This window comes from Sinocyclocheilus anshuiensis, unplaced genomic scaffold (genome assembly GCF_001515605.1).
Source record: "Sinocyclocheilus anshuiensis isolate Anshui unplaced genomic scaffold, SAMN03320099.WGS_v1.1 scaffold87, whole genome shotgun sequence".
Lineage (NCBI taxonomy): Eukaryota > Metazoa > Chordata > Actinopteri > Cypriniformes > Cyprinidae > Sinocyclocheilus > Sinocyclocheilus anshuiensis.
This window is the reverse complement of record NW_015549609.1, coordinates 540,572-564,249: the sequence shown is the minus strand read 5'-3', so window position 1 is coordinate 564,249 and position 23,678 is coordinate 540,572. Positions and strand designations below refer to the sequence as shown.

The 23,678-nt window shown below is 34.9% G+C and overlaps 2 protein-coding genes across 2 annotated transcripts in view; one reads left to right on the top strand and one right to left on the bottom strand.

Annotated features, from left to right (window-relative positions):
• The window catches only part of LOC107659096 (protein transport protein Sec24D-like), a 30,586-nt gene extending 25,272 nt beyond the window's left edge, over positions 1 to 5,314 (top strand). The window contains exons 19-22 of the mRNA XM_016447926.1: positions 347 to 465; positions 1,249 to 1,302; positions 2,799 to 2,930; positions 3,913 to 5,314. Coding sequence (XP_016303412.1) covers positions 347 to 465; positions 1,249 to 1,302; positions 2,799 to 2,930; positions 3,913 to 4,053 — 446 coding nt within the window. The 3' untranslated portion in view covers positions 4,054 to 5,314. The remainder of the gene's footprint in view (positions 1 to 346; positions 466 to 1,248; positions 1,303 to 2,798; positions 2,931 to 3,912) is intronic.
• A 6,722-nt stretch (positions 5,315 to 12,036) lies between these two features.
• Positions 12,037 to 23,678, bottom strand: part of LOC107659123 (Kv channel-interacting protein 4-like) — a 186,290-nt gene continuing 174,648 nt past the window's right edge. Inside the window, exons 3-8 of the mRNA XM_016447952.1 lie at positions 17,889 to 17,958; positions 16,330 to 16,400; positions 14,876 to 14,983; positions 13,851 to 13,955; positions 12,428 to 12,490; positions 12,037 to 12,226 (exon numbers count right to left, since the gene is read on the bottom strand). Coding sequence (XP_016303438.1) covers positions 12,179 to 12,226; positions 12,428 to 12,490; positions 13,851 to 13,955; positions 14,876 to 14,983; positions 16,330 to 16,400; positions 17,889 to 17,958 — 465 coding nt within the window. The 3' untranslated portion in view covers positions 12,037 to 12,178. The remainder of the gene's footprint in view (positions 12,227 to 12,427; positions 12,491 to 13,850; positions 13,956 to 14,875; positions 14,984 to 16,329; positions 16,401 to 17,888; positions 17,959 to 23,678) is intronic.

The window sequence follows — 23,678 nt, the reverse complement described above, 5'->3', positions numbered from 1 at the left end:
TTCTTATTATCAATGTTGAAAACAGTTGTGCTGCTTTATATTTTTGTGGAAACCATGATACATTTTTTTTTTTTCAGAATTCTTTGTTGAATAGTTCGAAAAATAGCAGCATTTATTTTATTTTTGTATTATTTATTTATTCATTTGTTTATTAATTAATTATTTATTTATTTATTTATTTATTCATTTATTATTTATTTATTTATACAGATTTGTTAGTTTTTATAAAATAGTCAGATTTGTTTTATAGTGGAACAAAGGATACTCCAAGGATAATGCATTTAAAAATGTATCATGAGCTCATGGCTTACAGTCATTGATTGTGGTGGATGCTGTTATCCTGCAGCGTATCGGGCCATGCTCACCCAGCCACTGAAGACAGTGAGGGAAATCCTGGTTAACCAGATGGCTCACATGCTGGCCTGCTACAGGAAGAGCTGCGCCAGTCCCTCAGCTGCCAGCCAGGTCAGTGACACACTTCACATTCATGTTCATATTAAGTTTACATCCTTATAAAAACACCTTCTCCCTTTATTGATGCTTACATAGCATGTGCAAACTCATTGACAGTTATAATGCAGCCATGTTATTTTAGTATCATTTATATACTATTATAGGATTTATTCATATTTTGAATTAGCTTTTATTTTCAGAATTTCAGTTTTAATTTTATTTTAGTTTTAGATTTATATTTAGCTTTAATTTTAGTTTTAGTAATTTTAGTACTTGAAAGAAAATTAGAAATGATGCCTTGGCAACGAACTAACTAAAATAAGTTTAAGTTTGTTTTGAATATAATACATATATATATATATATATATATATAATTAACAAAATGTTAGTTAGTTACCAATAACAACACTGCTATGTAGAAACCATTTTTTCTGTATTTTTTATACCTTTATTTTTATACCTTTTTTTTTTCTTCTGCACCCTGTCTATTCATATTATAATAAATAGATTCACATCATTATCTCTGAACTGCACTGTAAGAAAAATGGATAATGTCCTGGCAGAAAATTACCAGAACCTTTTTTCATTAAGTTTATGGACATTTCCTTCAACACTAAAACACAACACAATGCAAATGTGTAATTCAAAATGCGGGTAAAACACCTGTGAAAAATCAGTATGGAAAATGCCTTCATATTAACTGTACATTGTGCCATATTTTTACAGACTTTTACTAAATTGTATAACTCTGATTTGTGTAAACTGACGGCTCTTCATGAACATTTTACCCTACAGCTAATCCTGCCTGATGCCATGAAGGTGTTTCCCGTCTACATGAACCACAAAAACGCGCGAGCGCACACACACACACACACAAACAAACAAACAAACACAAACACACACACACACACACACACACACACACACACACACACAACATCTATCATTTCTCTCATTGACATCTAACTCTGAGCACTAGTGTTCATGCGTTTGCTCTCTCTCTCTTTGAAAGATTGAACAAAGGTCTAGTGATTTATGTGTGTTTTCTGACTTTGGTCAAATCTAGAGTATTGATTGACTTTTAATTTTTATAGAACTATGAACGATCTTTTCACGTTTGAACAAATTTGGTGTAGTCATGGCGCTTTGTGCACATTATCCAAAGATGTTTTGGTGTTTTCCTTTGAATCCCATGATGTTCTGTTTTCTTTAATGTGTTTGCTGTATGCATTGTTTTTAAGTCTTTTGTGCAGAGTTTTTGAGTATTTGTAAATAAAGCTTTTTTCAAAATCAAATCTCTCTTTCTCTCTCTCTCTCTCTCTCTCTCTCTCTCTCTCTCTCTCCGTTTCTCTCTGTCTCTGTCTCTCTCTCTCTCTCTCTCTCTCTCTCTCTCTCTCTCTCCGTCTCTCTCTGTCTCTGTCTCTCTCTCTCTCTCTCTCTCTCTCTCTCTCTCTCTCTCTCTCTCTCTCTCTCTCTCTCTCTCTCCGTCTCTCTCTGTCTCTGTCTCTCTCTGTCTCTCGCTCTGTCTCTCTCTCTCTCTGTCAATTTCAATACATGTATGTGAGAAATCAGTAATTCAATTTTTCTGATTTTCTTATTACTTTTCTAATTTTTCCAAATCTTTGTCCATAACAATTTAGGTGAGAAATTGGACTGAAATATGAATATAGATTTCAGAATTAGTCTTTATACTCAAATGGCATGAACTCTACAAGTTTGTGTAGAATCTGATGATCTAAAGAGCATTTTGAGCTTCACTGACAGCAAGAACATCTGACCGTTAGCAAAAGTGTGGCATAATTACAAATGTGCTTGTTTGATTAGGGACCCAGAAATAGTGCAGCTTCTTATTTATTTTTATTATTTTTTTAAATTCACTTTACATCATAATATTTCCTTATTTAAAATTTAACATTTATTTCCAAATTTTAATTGGATTTTTAATCCCAGATTTTCTTGGAACTAAACTGTTTTAAAAAGTTTTACAGCTAAAAAAATATTATCTTATTATTTTTATGATTATTGTACATTATGCCACATCCATCTAGATAATGGTCAGAATAACTTTTTTTCACTTAGATAACATTGACAAATGTTGTATCAATCAATCAGTCAAATAAATAAATAAAGATTGGTAACAACATCAAGGTGAATAAGGACAGAATTTGTGGGTAAGCAAGTATTTTTAAGCAGTACAGTACCTGGATTGGAATTGGATTATATCTGATCCAGGTTTGGCTTTGAAGGATGGTATTATTCCTCTCTTCTCTATTGATCTCACTGTTCATGTTGCTTTAATCAAGGACCTGTTTATTCAGTTCTTCTCATTATGTGAATAACATCAGAACTGCAGTGATAACTCTAGCGTTATAATTGTCTTTCAGCAGATGTCATTACCTGTGCTGGATAATGCTCATTCCAGGAAGATCCATTCAATCATCTCCAGCATTTCACAGCAGAGGGCCACATCCATGAAGGTACGGCTCACCCTCACCACCTCCTCTCTGTATCTGTCTCTGTCTTTTGTTCATTATGAAGAGGCTTGAATAATTACTAATGGTGTTTGTGTGTCACAGTGCTTGTGAGGTTCTGTCTGTCTGTCTGTCTGTCTATCTATCTATCTATATCTGTCTGTCTATCTATCTTATCTATCGTATGTCTGTCTATCTATCTTATCTCTGTGTGTCTGTCTGTCTGTCTGTCTGTCTCTGTCTATCTATCTATCATCTATATATATTTATCTCTATCTGTCTATCTATCTATGTATCTGTCTGTCTGTCTGTCTGTCTTATCTCTGTCTGTCTGTCTGTCGTATGTCTATCTATCTTATCTCTGTTTGTTTTTCTATCTATCTGTCTTATCTCTGTCTGTCTGTCTATCTATCTATCTATCTTATCTCTGTCTGTCTGTCTGTCTGTCTGTCACATTTATACATAAATTCTTTTATTCTGCAAAGGACACATCAAATTGATTGATAAATCAATAAATTGTAATAATATTGTACAAATTATTTCCATTTCAAACCAATGCTGTTCTTTTAAACTATGTATCAAAAAAAAAAATCCTCAAAAAACGCATCACAGATTCCCCATATTAAGCAGCATCACTGTTTTCAAAATTGATAATTGGAAATGTTTCTTGAGCATCAAATCAGCATATTAGAATGATTTCTGAAGGATCACGTGACACTGAAGACTGGAGTAATGATGCTGAGTATTCAGCTTTGTATCACAGGAATAAATTACATTTTAAAATATTAAAATATATTTTGAATTGTAATAATATTTTACAGTATTGATGTTTTACTGTATTTTGATCAAATAAATGCAGCCTCGGTGAGATCGTATCGATCCCAAACTTTTTTCTTCACTTGTTATCACTTGCCTGAACGCTCCTCTTTCTCTGTCCTGACTGATCTCAGGTCAGCAGTGTGATTGATGTGTGTCTCTCTCTGTGCAGCTGCTGATAGTGAAGCAGAAGGACCAATCAGAGATGTTGTTCCGTCAGCACCTGGTGGAGGACAAGGGTCTTCATGGAGGAGCGTCCTACATGGACTTCCTGTGCTACGTCCACCGTGAGATCAGGCAGCTACTTACTTAACACACACACACACACACACACACACACACACACACACACACACACACACACACACAGTTAAGTGTGTCACAGCGCACAGCCCTCTTCTCATATAACCTCTACAGCTGCCTATGATATATGACCAAACTCTCTTTCTGCAGTGAGAACTTTCTGCTTTGTTCCTCAGTGTTTGACATGAGGGATGCTGGTAAATGGGTGTTTAGATTGAACAAATTAAAATGTGCCACATCTCCCTGTTCTGAGGAGCGATTATATTGAGATCGTCTGAATGATTTTCTTAAATCATTCCCCCAGATTACATTTACCAAAGGGAAACCTTTCTTTAAATCCTTAATGCAGCAAAATAAAAAAAAAATAAAAAAATGGGCTCATAATGTCTGGAGTGCAAAATAGTGTTCTCAGATGAAAAATCTGTGCAGTTTCTATTAAATTAATAGACTGATTTGTGACTGGATATATACAGTACAAAACATGCTCTTTTTCTTTTTTTGACTTCAGGGATGAAAACATCACACAAAACTGAATTCTAGTCATGTACAAAAATTGTCTTGCAATGGAATCGCTGTGTCTGCTATCCCAATTGTTTTTTTTTTAAAGTAACATCTTTTTCTTCATTTTTTTACTCAATGTTATTTTGCACATCGTGTTTATGTTTTGTTTGTATGTTTCCAATACTTCAAAATGTGTAAAGGGATGCCAATGCTTTCCAACATCATGCCAGTGATTTTCGCAAGATGAACACTAGATATTCAGGTAGTTAAAAGTTTAACTATTAGACCTTCAAAGAAAACATCTTTTTTTCTTTTTCTTTTTTAAACCAAAATAATTGAACATTGATTAAAAGTGGAATGTCCCTTTTATTTTGTTGCAGTTAATGTCAGTCATTATTTGTTATTCTTAACTTCATACAGTTTTGCTCTTTGAGACATTTCCAATCTGATATGTTTTATAACATGAGCAATTATTATACTAAATTTGCCTTTATTTTTTTCTGACTTTTAATGGTACATTGCTGGACCAATACTGTATATTTTCTTACAGTTTGAGATGGGTTTTAAGAACTCGTAAGCAACTACACCTCAGGTCACATGCATCTAGCCTTTGTACCTGTTCATTAGTGCTTTGGAACCGACACATATGTGGTTCTTCGTATTGAACACAGAAAGGATTCATTTCTGGAAGCAGAAGGCAGCCTGTCTTGTACATTTCAATATAAAGCCTTTATACAGCTGTTTTTGAATAAAGGTGTAGTCCCTGTTAACCTTGTAAGTGTATTTGTTTTGTGTGTATTTTGTGCGCTCTCATAGGCCACGTACACACTGCAGCTAAATTCAGTTGTCAGTTCACCTTTTAGTGCTTAATCCTGTTCTGTACACACACAGTTCAGTCATTTACAGGAGTGACAACCGCATTCTACAACCCAGTTAACTCCCGAAAAATTCAGGTAGGGACAATCAAATTTACAAAAATTCAACACCGTGTACTGAACTGAACTGAACAACTAGTTGTTAGTGAGGTATTTAAACATGTATCAGTATGGAAGGCCGATGGCATCAAAAGTCTTAAAGTGGAAAACATGAAATTTGACTGTCAACACGCACTGTTCATCCGTGTTAACTAGCCAATTTTGTGTGTAAACAAACAAGCATTTTCTGCCCATGTTAAGGCATCAGGTTTCTTTAGTATGTGTAAAGATGCACAGTTTTACTGCATTAAGACAAATTTGAACATGCCTCTCAACGTGCATATTCTGGCCATGTTCAATCATGTAATACTTTTTTAAAGCAGAATTACTTCTAGATTTACTTACATGTTAGTCCTTTCTTTAGTTCACTGCGGCATTGCTTTACTGATGTCTACTGTGCTAGAGTAAATTAATTTAATAAATTTTCCAATGTAAATTAAGACCTTTCTACCTGAGAAAGAACGTGGAACTAAACAACTACAAAGGACATTACAAAACATGACATAAGACTGACATCGCACACAATGTACAGATGCATTATCCCTCATGACATGGTCAAATTTCATGGGTTCCGTTTGAAAGACTTTTGGCATCATCAGTTTTCCATATATCAGATTTGTGTCTCTTCAGTATGTGCGGTGGCAGAAATCACAGTGAACAAGGTAAGTCTCGTGTTGCCAGATCTTGCTATAAATAAAAACCCAACAACAAGCCCATAATAAATTTAAATGCAAACACTTTATCTTGGAAATATTGTGAGCTAAGCCCAAAGACACATCATTTATAATAATTGGACATAGCAACACTTCAAGAGTGCACTCTGCGAAAGCAGCCTTCTAAACATAAACAAAACATGATAGTTTAGTTAAAATCGCTGAACATGAGTCTTTGGTCACTGTAATATTTATTACCTTGGTCAAAAATAGTGGATACCAAATGCTAAAGACACCAAAATGTTGCTAAGGTTACCACACTGTCAATTAGCGCAATTTGTAATAATAATAATAATAATAAAAAAACTTTAAAAGTAGACTTTAACAACCACCCCTCCACCAAAAAAAAAGTTTTGAATGTTGTGATTTGTGAAAATTACGTGATCTAGGATTTTTATACAGGTTGTGCGATTGTAAAGATGCCAACAGGGGTGGCCAACATCGGTCCTGGAGAGCCACAGTCCTGCAGTTTCGCTCCAACCCTAATCAAACAGACCTGACAAGCTAATCAAGGTCGAAAGCTACAGGCAGGTGAGTTTTTATCGAGGTTGGCGCAAAACTCAGGACTGTGGCTCTCCAGGACCGACGTTGGCCTCCACTGTGCTAGACGGTCATGCTAGAATTTGCGCACAGAATATTTCTACGGACACAGAAACGGTAGTAATATATGGAAGCCCGTTTCTGCCACTGAATAAAAAAATGAAAAAGGTAAGTTAAAAAGTGCGAGTTAAAAAGTCATTATTGTGAGATATAAACTCGCAATTCTGAGAAATAAAGTCAGAATTGCATGATATAAACTGCGAGTTTATATCTCATAATTCTGTTAAAAAAAGTCCGATTTGTGAGATGAAAAAGTCGCAATAACCTTTTTTTATTTTTTATTCAGTGGCGGAAACGGGCTTCCGTAGTAATATGACGACGTGCTCGTTTTAAAAAAAAAAACTATTCTATATGTAATAATTCATAAATACATCCAAACTGTAAAAATTGTATTTACTTCACGCGTCCACGTGATACGAATTGGCAGGTCAGATTCGCCTCATTTTCATCCGTGTTAAATTCATTATGGCGTCTAATCTGAGTGAAGGTCTTTTGACTGCTATATTTAAATGTGACTGCCACTTCTGAAACTCCCCAGTGTGTAGGCCCACTATATGTGGCCAAAGTGACTTTCATTACCAGTGATCTGACATTCAATGAAGGAGCCATGAAACATACATTCTGAGCGGTTTATTGACTCTATGTTACAAAATGCACTCATCTAGTTCCACAGAGAAGCATGGGATATGCACACAGAGCGCTAGATCAGCTCCAGTCAGCTCTTCCCAATCCCATCACTAAAGGCCGTTCGCTCAAGCCTTCTTCACTCTCTACACATGCAGCTGTCAGGCTCTCACGCTGCTCGCAAGAAATGTTGCATCATCAGAACGTCAATGGGAAACCTCAAATACAGCATGACATAGCATTGTTTTCAGAAATGGACTAAAAAAGGATCACATCCTATACTGTAACTCAATTACAATGAAAACAGACAGAAAGTACAGGTTGTTTGGGACGAGTGCTAACAAAGAAAGGCACTGATTTCTAGAGTAGGGAAAAGCTCATGCACTCTTCTCCTGGATAAGCTCATGTGAATCAGGCATGCAGGTTGCAAAACTAATAAAAGTAAATTGAAAGACAATCAAGTGTTCCGTACTAAGTACAGTATTATCTAGAACCCATAACGACAAATATTATTTGCATAATCTGAATAAATAAACAAAAAGAAAGATCTTAAAAAAAAAGGGAAGATGCAACAAAATGCTTGTTTATACTTTATGAAATATCTACACACATTTGAAATACAAATTGATGTATTCATTCTATTCAATCTGATGTCTGGACCGGTCTGTATATTTATACACAGTTATAAAACTCGAATTACTTCATATCTCTCTCTTGTTCTCTAGACTACAGGTTAATACTTTGAAAGCTCACTTGTCAAGCTTTAAAGGGGTCATATGATGGCCATTTTCCACAAGTTGATATGATTCTTTAGGGTCTTAATGAAAAGTCTGTAACATAGTTTGGTTAAAATTTCTCAATGGTAGTGTAAAAAACACTTTTTACCCTGTCAAAAACAGCTCTTTTCAGATCAAGCTGTTTTTGTAGCATTTTCCTTTAAATGTTAATGAGCTTTGCTGACCTCTCTTCCGAGCTGCTCTCAGAGAGACTGTTTACTTTAGCCGCATTCATCGTGAAACTTGCTAATTAGCACATTATTAGGATAAGGTGATTTGCAAATATTCATTACAAAACATACTCACTTCTTCTGTAGATGAGACTGGATCATGAATGATTCGCGCGAACATAGACGCATTTATGTAGATCGGGGGCGCATTCCCTTCAGAAACAAAGTAATCCACTGCCAGTTCAGGGGCTCAGATGTTGGGAGTAAATGGCACACATTTCAGTTCAAACAACTTGTAAAAGTGCATGTAGCATCATCCTATGACCCCTTTAAGAATTATTGTTGAAGGTGTAGAAACTGCTGCTCATGACTTTAACTGAAATGCATGAAGGAAACATTTTCACACAGGGATTCATATAAGATTTGTGCCAGCTATGATTATGATTGTAATGGAAGCTACTTGCAACTGAGCCCATGTGATTCTAAAGGCAGAGTACTGGAAAAATACTGGACATCTAAATATTGACCGTTCAGTTTAGTGGTGTGTTATTGTGTGAAATTATTTCTCCAATTTTACTCCATAAATCATGTTGTCAGCCACGTTGAGCTGTAACTTAAGTCCACTAGGTGGCAACGTTGCAGAGAACATTGTACTCTTGGTGAACTAACTTATAAAAAAAAAAATAATCTGTTGATTGTCTTCTTTTGAACACAAAAGAAGATAATTTGAAGAATGTTGGTAACCAAACAATTGACTTTGACTTCCATAGTATGAAAAAAAACAATGGAAGTCAATGGCTACCGTGAACAGTTTGGTTACCAACTTACCAAAGTATCTTCTTTTGTGTTCAACAGTAGAAAGAAGCTCATACAGGTTTGGAACAAGTGGCGAGTGAATAAATAAGGACAATTGTCATTTTTGGATGAACTATCCCTTTAAGCAATGCCTTGGAAGACATTTCTTTGACATTAACAGAGCTCCTTTGCAGACACACAAATACTGATGGTCAAAACCTCCAAATGAAAACAATTACTGTACGGCTGCAGACAGCCTGATGTGCTTAGATAGTTAGATCAATGAATAAAACCACATGTCAAGATGCTTTGAGAACAGTGATATAGTGCTGGAAACATGTAAACATAATGTGACATTTTTTCAAAAGGACTTTACAATTAAGATACATATAAGCAGCATTACTTTGTAACAGTGTTTCTTAAGACAAATACAACATGTGTGCTTTGATTTGCTACCTGTAGCTTCCAAATCTATTATACAGCATCTTGATCAGGTTGGCAAATGATTCTGAACCAAAAAAAAATCTTAATCTTTATTTGACTTTCCACCTGTTTTGGCTGGACCCACTGTTGTAGTTAAGAACATTCTGGAATGATTCTGTAGAAATTTAAAGGCTGCAGAGTCACAGGTTTGTACTTTATGTGAAGAATGTTTACTGTTATACTGTATACGTGACACATTATTAACAAAAATAAATGATGAAAATGTACTCATTCTCAAGCCATCCAAAATGTAGATGAGTTTGTTTCTTCATCAGATCAGTTTTGGAGAAATGTAGCATTGCATCACTTGCTCACCAGTGAGCAGATCCTCTGCAGTGAATGGGTGCCATCAGAATGAGAGTCCAAACAGCTGATAAAAACATCACAATAATCCACACCACTCCAGTCCATCAGTTAACATCTTGTGAAGAGAAAAGCTGCAAATCCATCAAGACATTTTTAACTTCAAACTGCTTCTGGTTAAAATACGAGTCCTCTATCCATAATATTGCTTTCTCCAGTGAAAAAGTCGTCTCATTTGAATCAGGAAAGAAATATACACAGATCAAGCACTGTTTACAAACAAAAATAGTCCAGAACAGCTCTAAACTAGCGTTATCATGGATTATGGACTCGTATTTTTGAGCAGAGGCACTGGTTTAAAGTTAAAAAGGTCTTATTACTGGATTTGTTTCTTACAAACACGCAGCTTTTCACTACATGAGACATTAATTGATGGTATGTGGATTACTGTGATGTTTTTATCAGCTGTTTGGACTCTCATTCTGACGGCACCCATTCACTGCAATGTAGTGTTAATTTTGTTAACGAAAACTATGACGAAAAATGTCCGTTGATGAGCTTTTTCCCATGACTAAGACGAGACGCTTTTTCCAAAAGGTACATCTGGAAAAAGGGGGGTCGTCTTATAATCAGGGTCGTCTTATATTCGGGCCAATATGGTAATATCGTTGACGATAAAAGACAAGACTAAAATGTATTTTAAAACATAAAAACTATACCAAAATTTCTTTTATTTTTTGTCGAAAAAAAGGAGGTCAAATATTATTGCAGGCTGTTGTACATGCCTCTACCAAACGAGCTTCCATGTGTGCGGTTGCCAGATATCAAGAGTTCAAATCCGTAAATCAGAGCTTCTCTGTTAAAAGGATACATTTTCTGCCTGGTGTTTAGCTTAATTTTTGCAAGCTGGCAACCATGCGCTCGCTCTTTATTACGGAAGCGCCGACGATGATCTGAAATCACAGACAAACAAGTAAGCTGAAGTTTAGCGATCTCCATGTGAGATGTTCAGCTTCAATAAAAGTGTCATTCAGCCAGTCTGTGTTCTATCATGAGATCTCGACTCTTCTGTTTGGGATTGTGGTTGCTGAATAAATGCACTTACTGGCTGCTGTTGTTTTAATAGAGAAACATTGATGCAATTTGGAATGATTGGAATTACTATCAGGAATTTTACGGTTCATATATTTTTTGTTTGTTTTTGCCAGTTTTCATAATGTAGAGAGAGTGCTTATCTAAGGCTTTGATATTATTTATGTATTAAATAGCCTATAATAATTAGTACACTAGATGAGGTCCACATTCTATTGATTTGTGCTTAATGGTGAAAGTGCAATACCTGAAAGGTAAAAATGTATTTCTTAAATGACAACAATCTTTTCAATTATAATTTTGAGCAATTGTTTTTTTTTTGTTTTTTTTTAGCAGTTTAACTATTATACAGCAGCGTGACAAAAATGTGACTTAAGTTTTCATTGATTAAAACTACTAAAATGCTCAGACATTTAGTCAACTAATACTTGACTAAACAAAAACAGGACAAGGCTGACTAAATAGGATAAAAACTAAAAAGTACATTTGACACCAGGACTAAGACTAATTTAAAAGACTAAGACTAAATTAAAAATTGCTGACAAAATGAACACTACTGCAGAGGATCAATTGGTGAGCAAGTGATGTAATGCTAAATTTCTCCAAATCTGTTCCCATTAAAAAACAAACTCTTGGATGATACATAAATATCATATCATAAATTTATAATAAATAAATACATACATTTTCAACAAATTTTCACTTTTGGGTGAGCTATTCCTTTAACTAATGAGTTAAGTAAACGGTATCTCAAATATTCCTTGTAAATTGTTGCAATTTAAGAATGGATTTGTGAAAAATGTATACAGAAATTCATTCTGTTTGTATTTCATATATGGGCCAATGTATGAAATGTTACTTTGGAGAAAAAAAGATGATTGACAGACAATTTGTCTACTTTAAATAAATGTATACGGTTTTTTACAAGTACATGACAAAAAATGTAAAAATAATTTTTCTTTGATATTAAAAATGCTGTTCATTTTGGTTTATGGGTAAAGCACTGCTAGTAATCAGACGTGTACTGTATCATTGAGGACGTCGGGCTTGTGGAGTATAAAGGTGGTTATGTGAGCTGGCCCGCCAACAGAGTCCATTCAGATGTTAAATGACGTTCTCAAAAAGCTGCATTGATTTCATGATGTTCTCATCCTGTAGGGAACAAACAGACACAGGTGAACACTTTAATAACAGCTCACCTGTGGAGACTAATGGACTGGCTTCAGGACAACATTGAACATTATGTAAGGAGCTTTTCTCTCTAAGCGCTCTACTCAAGAAAAACGTATCGTACATGTTTTCACGAAAGACATTCATTGCAGAACATCACATTCAGAACAAAAATAGACTTACATTTTGACAGCAGTCTATAAATTCATCTATAGTGACCACTCCATCCCTGTTTTTGTCCATTTTCTGTCAAGACACAAAAAGGGTCAAACGGTCAGTGTGTTCATTTAAGGTTGCTCTATTCATTTAGATTTAGCCATTTTCCTTGCTTAGAATTGCATTTAGACAATCTCTACGATTGCATCAGCAGAAACTTGATCTGTACGATCATTGCTTTACCAGTGAACCAAAGTGCTGCGTCTGGCAATCATTTCTTTTTTCCCCATATTTAATCACCATTTTTATGGAAGCCCATTTCCATCAGGGGGAAAAAATATGCTTTGGTAAATGATAATTACAACATTAAAAGTCATAAACATGAGATAAAAGGTCTTTATGAGAATTATAAGATGCTAAGTCAATTATGGAATAAAAAGTCAAAATGATGACAAAAAGTCAACAATTTTATGTCATAATAACTTAGTGTCTCATAATTAAGACTTTTATCTCATAATTATGCCTTAACATCCCGTTTATAAATCCTTAGACTAAAATTTACGATAATTTTTACTTTTTAAACACTTTCTCGTATTTGTGACTTAGTAGGTAGGACATGGTTTGTCCATTATTTGTCAAGACACAAAAAAGGTCATTGTGTTCATTTAAGGTCGTTCTATTCATTTAGCTTTAGACATTTTTCTAGCCTCAAATAACATCTACACAATTTCTATGATAACATCAGCAGAAACTAGATCTGTAGGATCATGGTGATAAATAATATGACATAGATGGGAACATTCTGGGAATGGATTTGCTCTACCAAAGAACCACCAAGTTTTTCACCATTTTTATTCACTTTTTTTATGGAGACCCATTTCCGCCACATAATAGGAAAAATAATCATGCTTTGGTAAATGCTAATTATGACATTAAAAGTCATAAATAATGACTAAAAAAGTCAAAATGATAAGATAAGACATAGTGAGATTAAGAAAAAGTCAAAATGATGACAAAAAGTCAACATTTTTGTCATAATTAGTATCTCATAATTTTGACTTTTATCTCATAATTAGGCCTTAGCATCTCATTTACAACTCCTTTGACTAAAATGTACAACAATTTTAATCTCTTTTAATCTCATATTTATAACTTAGTAAGATTTTGTCAAGACACAAAAAGGGTCAAACGATCATTGTGTTCATTTAAGAATGCACTATTTATTTAGCTTCAGAACTTTTTCTTGCTTAGAATCACATCGAGACGATCTCTATAATGACATCAGTAGAAACTAGATTTGTAGGTTCCTGGTAATAAATAACATGACACAGATGGGAACATTCTGGAAATGTACTTGCTTTACCAATTTCCTATCTAGTAAATATTTTCTATTTGAAGAACAATCCTTACAGAATAAATTAGATGCTAAAATTCAGCGATTCAATCTCACCTGGAAAAATATCTCCACATGCTGTCGTGGAGTTTCCTCTTTAAGCATGGGATATGTGCATTTCCCCATCATGTCATAGATGGACTTTATGATATCTAACATTTCCTGTGAAACCCACACAACAGACAGGAATGTTGTTCATTAGTGTTTTATATAATCGCTTGTCATGTAAGTGATTTTCCGGTAAGACTTTACAGTAAGGTTTAATTTGTTAACATTCATTAATGCATTTGGTACATGACAATGAACTGACAATTAACATTTTTTTTCAGTATTTATTAATATAGTGTTAATTTATTACTATTGTCTATTGTTAACTTGAAAAGTTAAAATTAGTTTATGTATAAAGTGAAAACAAAGTTGTAATTAAGACATAAATAGACACTTTTATGCTTTAATTTTATAACTTGACTTGACTTATTTACTTTTGTGTCAGAATTATGACTTTATATCTCAATTTCTACTTTGTATCTCATAATTGTTACTTGGTATCTCATAATTTTGTACTTTTTGTCATTGCAGCCATAATTAAGTCATAATAATTAGATAAAAAGTTGAAATTATGACAAAATCAAAGTTTTGTCAATTATGACTTCTCGTAATTTTGACTCTTGTGTCATAATTTCAACTTTTTATCTCATAGTCATTACTTAGTATCTCAATTTAAATCTTTTGTCAATTTTGACTTCTCATATTTTGACTGAATTTATTGCTATACTATTGTCCATTATTAACTTGAAAACTTAAAACTGTACTAGCTAATGTGGAAATTAAGTTTAAGTTAAGTTAAGTTAAGTTAAGTTAAGTTAAGTTAAGTTAAGTTTAAGTTTATGCATTTAGCAGACGCTTTTATCCAAAGCGACTTACAGTGCATTCAGGCTATACATTTTTTATCAGTATGTGTATAAATTAACACTAAACTAGAATAATAAAAGTTCATTGTTAGTTCATGACACCAATCCAATGAATTCATGAGATACAGTGTTCATTGTTATGAAGTGTTACTCATATTCTTAATGTATTACCTCTTTTGTTATATATCCATCTTTATTAATATCATACAGGTTAAACGCCCAGTTAAGCTTCTCCTGAACGGTGCCTCGTAAGAGAATGGAGAGACCCATCACAAAATCCTGTAATGCAATGAAAGACATTGAGAAATCAGTCAGTGCAATGAGCATATTGTTGCATAACAACATAAATGTGCAATTTACAGCTAGAACATAATTCACGATTATTCTGCTAAACAAACCGCTTAATTTCACAAGATGATATGATACTTCATCGTATTTTAATGGTTGTATTATGGATCTCACTAATTCAGTATACATGCAAAGATCATATGTGAATGGAAATAAATGTTTTTAATAACCACATAAGCATTTCCCCCCAAATGATGAGAGGAATTCTTTCAGGCTGAACTTTTCACATGAGCACTCAAGGTTTTTAATTACCAGTTATGACAAAATAAGCCTTAGTGGCAGCTAAATGGCTACAGGACAAGCCAAACTTTGTTATTAAAAACAAGACGAGGATATTCTCATTTAGTTTAATTACTGTATCGCTGGGGACCAGCAATGTTTGTTTATTGCCAAAGAATGAAATCCTTGTTGTGTGCAAATTGAAGGTTCATTGGTGGTTAAAATGTCTCTTTAAGACACAAATTGCACAATATGTTGTCAGTCAAGACATTTATTCAACAGAGTTCAACTCAATACATACATACAAATAAAAGTTTAAATACATAAATATTCCCATAATATCTCCAGATGTTTTTATGTGTTTATAGTTAATGCACAACATGCCACTGAAGTTTTGTTTTTTCAAGATTTTCTAGTAAAATAAATGTGAAAAAGTATTTTATATGTTCTGTTTGGTAAATTCGTATTTATTTATTTACACCATTTTTATGGAAGCCCATTTCTGCCAGAAAAGAAAAAAATAATGCATTGGTAAGTCATAATATGGCATTAAAAAGTCAAAATCATGACATAAAAATGTTTTCGTTTTGTCACGTTTTGAATTCGTATCTCATAATTTGGCTGTATCTCATAATTTGACAGTAACCCAGAAGTTTCACTTTTGCGTCACAATTATGACTTTCTATCTCATAATTATGACTTATTATGAAAGAATGAGTTAAAGTCAAAATTATGCAATGAAAAGTCAATTTTTATGTCATAATTATTTTTTTTATCTCAAAACTTTTTAATTTGACTGAGTATCTCATATTTATGACTTAGTCTGTCATAACTTACACTTTTCCAGTTTATTTTAAATGGTCCAACATTTATCTATGATATAACTAATTTTAAATTTTATTTCAATTTATTTGATATTTAATTTTAGTCTTTCAGTTGAGATGAGGTTAAAACTGCATGCATTATATCTATGAAGAATTAGCACATCCACAAGCATCCACGCCATGTATGTGTAAGAAAGATCATCTTCAGAATGCTCCATTAGTATTATTACTTACCTCAAAACTAACAGAGCCATTGTGATCTGTGTCGAACGCATCGAACAGAAAATGTGCATAAGTTGATGCATCTGAAAAATAAAACAGGAAACTGCTCAGCTTCAATCACAGCAATGTCATTAAATCATTTCATAGCCTATTATATTCAACAACAAAGGGGATGCATAAGCTTGCACAAGCTATGATCCATTATACTATAAATAATGCAAGCAGTGTGCATATGTGAATGGGCTGGAAATGAGTAGGGCCACGTGAGAGAAATTTGTCACAAACCCTGACAAATGATGTAGAGAAGCTCAGACTCATAATTATAAAACTACTCCTTTGACTTTGCAGTGGCACAAATCATGTGACTCAAAAGAGAAAAGAATCACTACAACAGCCATTTCCACTGGGAGACCTCCATTCAGATCAGTGGTGTGTGTGTGTTGGTCTCCTGAAATGATGTGGAAAACTCCACTTTTTAGTTCTATAAATTCATATTCCATTTCTATTTGATGTTATACAGTTTCTGGGTTAAAGACACACACACAAAAAAGTATTTGGTAAGTCATAATTATGACATAAATATGAGATATTAAGTCATTAAGTCATATTATGACATATTAAATCAAAATTATGAGATAAAAAGTTGATATTATGAGAAAGTCAAAATGATGAAAGAAAAAGTTTCTGTCATAATTATGATGTATCTCATAATTTTGACTTTCATGTCACCATTATGACATTTTACAGTTTTTAATATGAAAGTCAAAATTTTGAGATACTAAGTCATAATTATGAAAAGTCTAAATTATGACATACTAAGTGGGAATTATAACTAAAAGTAAAATTCCTTCATAATTACATCTTGGTATCTCATAATTTTGACTTTTGTGCCATCATTATAGCTTTTTATTTTTTTCACTGTTTTAATAATCTTTCTATGGAAGCCCATTTCCACTGCAAAATAAAAAATGTTTTAGTAAATCATAATTAAGAAAATCAAAATTATGAGATACTAAGACATAATTATGAGATAATACTCATAATACAAATATGAGAAATTAAATTATTTTATTATATTGAAATTATAAGATGAAAAATAGAATTGTTGCCATAATTATGACTAAGTATCTGTTAATTTGGACTTTTTTGTTGTCATAATTATTATAATTTTTTAAAAATCTCAATATTTTTATTTCACAATTTCAACTTTTGATATCATAATTATGCACTTAATTATGACTTTTTTCTTATGTGGCAGAAAATCGCTTTTAGTACAATTTGCTGGATATTTCACTTTAAAAGTGAGGCAAAACATACAAAAAGCAACATAATATTTTGCAGAAACAAAATTTGTTGCAGAAACAATAACTGTAATAATACAGTAAAAGTATGTTTTGCCAGGTAACCTAAAATGGTAATTTAAGTTAACTGGCTTTTCAAATGCAAAATAATATTTAATAAGACTGAATCAAACTACAACAGGTTACACCAATAAAAACTATTATAAAGGGTTAGATCTTAGATTATAAAGGAAATAGTAGAAGAGAATATCTGACTTTAAATATACTCACCTCCCTGTGGAAAGAACTGAGAGTAAATTTCCTTAAATGTGTCTTCATTGACCACACCACTGGGGCATTCCTAAAAACACAGATACAGACATTTCCATCACTGAGATGTTATTGAGGAGTGATTTCACCAAGAGAACCATTATGTGCATGAACATCCAAATAGGAAATGGCACCATTGTTGAGCAATAAACACATTATCCATTGTCAATTCTCATTCTAATGTGCATCATAAATGAAAATGTGAAATAGCAGGCAAACACATTGTGCTAGAAGTCCATTTGCTGCATTGAACATAATCTCATATGATTCTCCATTTCAAATAAACGAGCTCAGAGTGCTTGTCAGACAGTGTTGTAAGATCACCATTCTTTACTGTACTATCACTGATCACTAGGTAATGGTAGCCCTCATATATGATTTGCCTAGCACTGAAGCCTGCATGTTGTATCTCTAATAAATTGTGAGAAATGTGCATGCTTAATGCTTGAATTTGCTTTCGATTTTATTGGATGACTTGCACTAAAAACGGTGCTCTGAATATCAGATCGACCTCCTCAAGATGACCAATAGTTTAAGCTGTCATGCTTGTCTGATGAAACGCTCTCAGATGTTTTGGTTTAGTAAACACATTTATGAACGGCTCTTCAGAAATGATGCTTTCAAGCCTGAAAGTGAATTATGGGAGGATGACTGCTGTCTCACAACATCGGCAATGCAATATCTTTAATATTCTTGTGAAGGGAGTTGCAATGGTTGTTATCCAAGATGTCTGCTGAAGCTAAAGAAACCAGTGTATTTTATTAATTCTGAAATAGCAGCAGATATAACAGATTAGTGCTGTTATTCAAATAACCCAAAACCAGTGATAGTCTGATAGTTAAAGCAACTACAGATTGAACTTTATAAGACCCGTATTTAGCAAACCTTCATTAGGCAGTTCCAGCATTACTCATGTGCTCCCCTCAATATGATAAACCAGCTAAAATAAAGTCAAATCACATTTATAACAATATATCTCCCTTGACGACAGACATAAATGCAATAAAAGGAACTAATGTCTTTGTCTCGGGGAAGATGCCACCACTTTCTGATTTGAAGTGTTAGATGTATTGTCTTAATTCACATGTTTGTAGCAAAAGAACTGAGAACTGTAATGTTCTTTAACTAGTTTTATGCGAAGCACAATACTGGATTCTGACGGCTGGTTAACATTGGGCTTTATAAGGAGAAACAGACCAGTAGAGTAGCAGCAAAGTAACTTTAATATTCAATTTGAGAGCATGTATTCATCCTGCTGGTTGCAATTTAATATGAGTAATAGAGGTGTCATTTTTGTTGACATAATAACTGTGCATTTATATGATGAAGGTAAAACATCCCACACCCTTAGCACATAATAAAGTCAATTCTGATGTTTATGCCTTATTCTTAGCATCATTAACTGTTTTTAAACCTGTAACTTGTGTATGATATCTTATTTAAATACATGTTTTCACTTCCATAGATGGCATAATGAAAGCAATCTGTCCATACTGCACTCCTGCAATGATAAACACATGATTCTGCATGTCATATGAAGGATCTTAACAAATCAAGTCAAGTCAAGTCAAGTCTGCTTTATTGTCAATTCTTCCACATGTACAGCACATACACACAGAGAATTGAAATTGCGTTACTCTCAGACCCTTGGTGCATACAGGAATGTTGTCAGGACCCGGAGCTTTGCGTGCGTTGATCCTGCTGAGGGATCTCCTCACGCTGTCCGGGGATAGCGTCATCACCTGGTCGCCGGGAGGAGGTGGAGTCTTCTGTGCAGTGGTGCTGTTTTGTGCCTCAAAGTGAGCGAAGAAGACGTTCAGCTCGTTCAGCAGGGAGATGGTGCTGTCACAGGTGCGTGGTGGGGGCTTGTAGTCCGTAATGGTCTGTATCCCCTGCCACAGGCTCCGACTGTCTCTGCTGTCGCTGAAATGATGGGCTATCCTCCTGGAGTACTGTCTTTTTGAACAATCCACAATTATAATATGAACAATGAACAATCCACAATTATAATAGCTGTAACAGTGTCATTTGGACCCCAGGAATTGGATTAGATTACATAGTAGAAAGGGCAATTTTTTCAAGATGATTGCTGTTGCTTTATCATAAATGGTGTGGCAATTGCAGCAATTAAGAAATGTGCTTTTACAGTGTAACTATTTCAAGCAAGGTAAGTGGGGAAAATTGCTTAGATGTCTTTAGTTTACATACCCAAGAGAGATTTCAGTTATTTTCTGTGACCAGAAGTGACTAAATCATCTACTTTTGTTGCTTTGCAGCCTGAAATGAAGACGGACACATTTTTTTTGTTTTATCCAGCTGTATTTACATAAAAAAAAGTTTGGGAAAAAGGATCACCCCCTTCCTAAAAATGACTTGTAAACTCAATCAGGTGTAGCTAATCATCTTCTCAATGGCACACAAAGCCATTTGACTTTCAACTGTGCTCATTTTGATTAGCTCAGCATGAAAAGAGCTTTCCTGCACTGTAAAAAATGACAGTGAATTTAACGGTAAAAGACTGTAAAAATGCTACAGTAAAAACCTGTTAAATGGTTAACGGTAAATTTCCCTACTATATACGGTGAAAAACTGTATTGGACATGTAATTTTACGGTAGTATACCATTTTTGGAAGTAAAAAAGACCATATAATTTATAGTGAATAACCATAAATTGACATTCCCAGAATTCCCTGTGTTACATTTCAAATTTGATGTTTTTGATGTGAAATTACGGTATTTAACTGTAAATTTAAGTCAAACCCGTAAAACCTAAAATGTTGCTACCACAGCTGCCGTTTTTTTACCGGAAATTTTACGGAATTTTTTTTACAGTGTGGAGCATTTTAGTCCTTGGTAGTGCAACTGAATCAAACAATCAACGGTGGGTGGCAAGGCACTGTCAAAAGATCTCCGGGATAAAGTTGTGCAGGCACAAGTCAGGAGATGGATACAAAAACATTTCCAAGGCTTTATCAATGCCTAGAAACACAGGGAAGTCTATTATTAAGAAGTGAAAGGTATTTGATACAACACAGACCCTCCCTGGATCAGGAAACTGGTCAGAGAGGCGACCAAGAGGCCTACAGCAACTCTGAAGCAGCTGCAGATATTTATGACAAAGAGTGGTCATTGTGTGCATGTGACAACAATATCACAAATTCTCCACAAATGTGGCTTGTATGGAAGGGTTGCAAGAAAAAAGCCACTCCTAAAGAAAGGCCACATGCAGTCACGACTGAGCTTTGCCAAAACACACCCTGAAGATTCTGAGGCAGATGAGACTAAAATTGAATTATTTGGCCTCAACAACAAACGATATGTCTGGAGGAAATCCAACACATCTCACCATCCAAATAACAGCATTCCTACAGTAAAGCATGGAGGTGGTAATGTCCTGTTATGGGGTGTTTCTCTGCAGCAGGGACTGGAGCACTTGTCAGGATAGAAGGAAAAATGGATGGGGCAAAATACTGTCAAATTCTTGAGGAAAATCTGCTGCCCTCTGCCAGAAAGTTGTCCATGGGAAGAAGGTTTACCTTCCAACATGACAATGACCCAAAGCACACAGCAAAACTGACCACACAGTGGTTGAAGGAGAAAAAGGTGAATGTTCTTGCATGGCCTAGTCAGAGCTAGGGGTGGAACGGTTCGTGGAAAAAAATAGAACCGTACGGTTCTCCACACACGGTTCGGCACACGCTAGGACCGCAGTTCAAGTTAAATCTGACAATGCATCTGTAATATGGTTTGCTATAAATAACACGTAAAACAAACAGGGTTCGGCTAATATATGTTTCTGTTGATGGATGCACATTCTGGCTTCCCAATACATTACAACAACAGCGATGGAAAAAAAAAAAAAAAAAAACGTGGACAAAACCATTCACTGTTGTTCAATGCGAATGCCGTATGCTGGAATATGAGCAGTCTTTTTTTATTTATTCCGTCATGATCACCCGGGTGCTGATAGCGTGCGTGCACAGGTGAGACCTGAACAGCACACGTTGATATCTGTGTTTAAGCTAAACTCGTTTAAGCTTTGCCAGTTTAAACATGTAAGACCCAGAGGACACGATATTTGGAACAACATAGACCCTCCCTGGATCAGGATGTCACTCCAAACTGGATGAAAGAGCCAGAAGGAAACTGGTCAGAGAGGCGACCAAGAGGCCTACAGCAACGCTGAAGCAGTTGCAGGAATTTATGACAAAGAGTGGTCATTGAGTGCATGTGACAACAATATCACAAACTCTTCACAAATGTGGCTTGTATGGGAGGGTTGCAAGAAAAAAGGGACTCCTCAAGAAAGGCCACATGGAGTCATGACTGAGCTTTGCCAAAATGCACCTTGAAGATTCTGAGGCAGATGAGACTAAAATCGAATTATCTGGCCTCAACACCAAACAATATATCTGGCGGAATACAGCTCACCATCCAAATAACAGCATTCCTACAGTAAAGCAGGAGGTGGTAATATCCTGTTATGGGGGTGTTTCTCTGCAGCAGGGACTGTAGCACTTGTCAGGATAGAAGGGAAAATGGATGGGGCAAAATACCATCACATTTTTTAGGAAAATCTGCTGTCCTCTGCCAGAAAGTCATCAATGAGAAGAAGGTTTACTTTCAAACATGACAATGACCCAAAGCACACAGCAAAACTGACCACACAGTGGTTGAAGGAGAAAAAGGTGAATGTTCTTGCATGGCCTAGTCAGAGCTAGGGGTGGAACGGTTCGTGGAAAAAAATAGAACCGTACGGTTCTCCACACACGGTTCGGCACACGCTAGGACCGCAGTTCAAGAAAAAATCGCGGACAAACCATTCACTCTTGTTCAATGTGACTGCCGTATGCTGGAATATTACAGAATATGAGCATTTATTCCGTCATCACCTGGGTGTTGATAGTGCGCACGCACAGGTGAGACCTGAACAGCACACGATGATATCTGTGTTTAAACTAAACTCATTTAAGCTTTGCCAGTTTAAACATGCAAGAGCCAGAGGACGTGAGCTCGCACGCACAGTGAGAAGATTTGTGCGTACGCTCATCCAAAGCGCGCAAACCCAGTCCTCAGAACACGTGCAAATATTAAGCTCTGAAGTATTGTGTTTAAATGGACAAATTCACACAAAAAAATTGTTTAAATGCCCGTCTTGGTAAGTATCCTATAGCAGACATAGCCGGCTGAACGTACTGTATCAGTGCATTCTCTTAAAGTGACAGCACTTTCTTAATATTAATCAAACAGCAACAACAAAGAAATCACTCACTGCTCTTGTTTGAATAGCTTTTGTAACTTTAATAAAGATTCATCTTTAATTTATACAGTCAAATATTCAATGCTGTTTTACATTTCATTACTTTATTCAATTTCTGTACCTGAAAACTAATGTTAGACCTACCTAAAAAAAAACAGAAAATCACTGTTTATTTTATTTTTATCTTTACTCTATTGTATTTATTTGTGCTGTTGCTTGTAGTTAGATAGATTATTCTTATTTTCTTTCTTTTTATTTGACAGTATAGTTGTTGCCTAAACATAGCACATACCAAACCGTACCGAAACCGTGATACAAACCGAACTGTGAGCAAGTTGAACCGTTCCACCCCTAGTCAGAGCCCAGACTTAAACCACATTGAAAATCTGTAAAATTACTTGAAGACTGCAGTCCACAAACGTTCACCATCAAATTGAACTGAACTTGAGCAGTTCTGCAAAGAAGAGTGGGCAAATATTGCAAAGTCTAG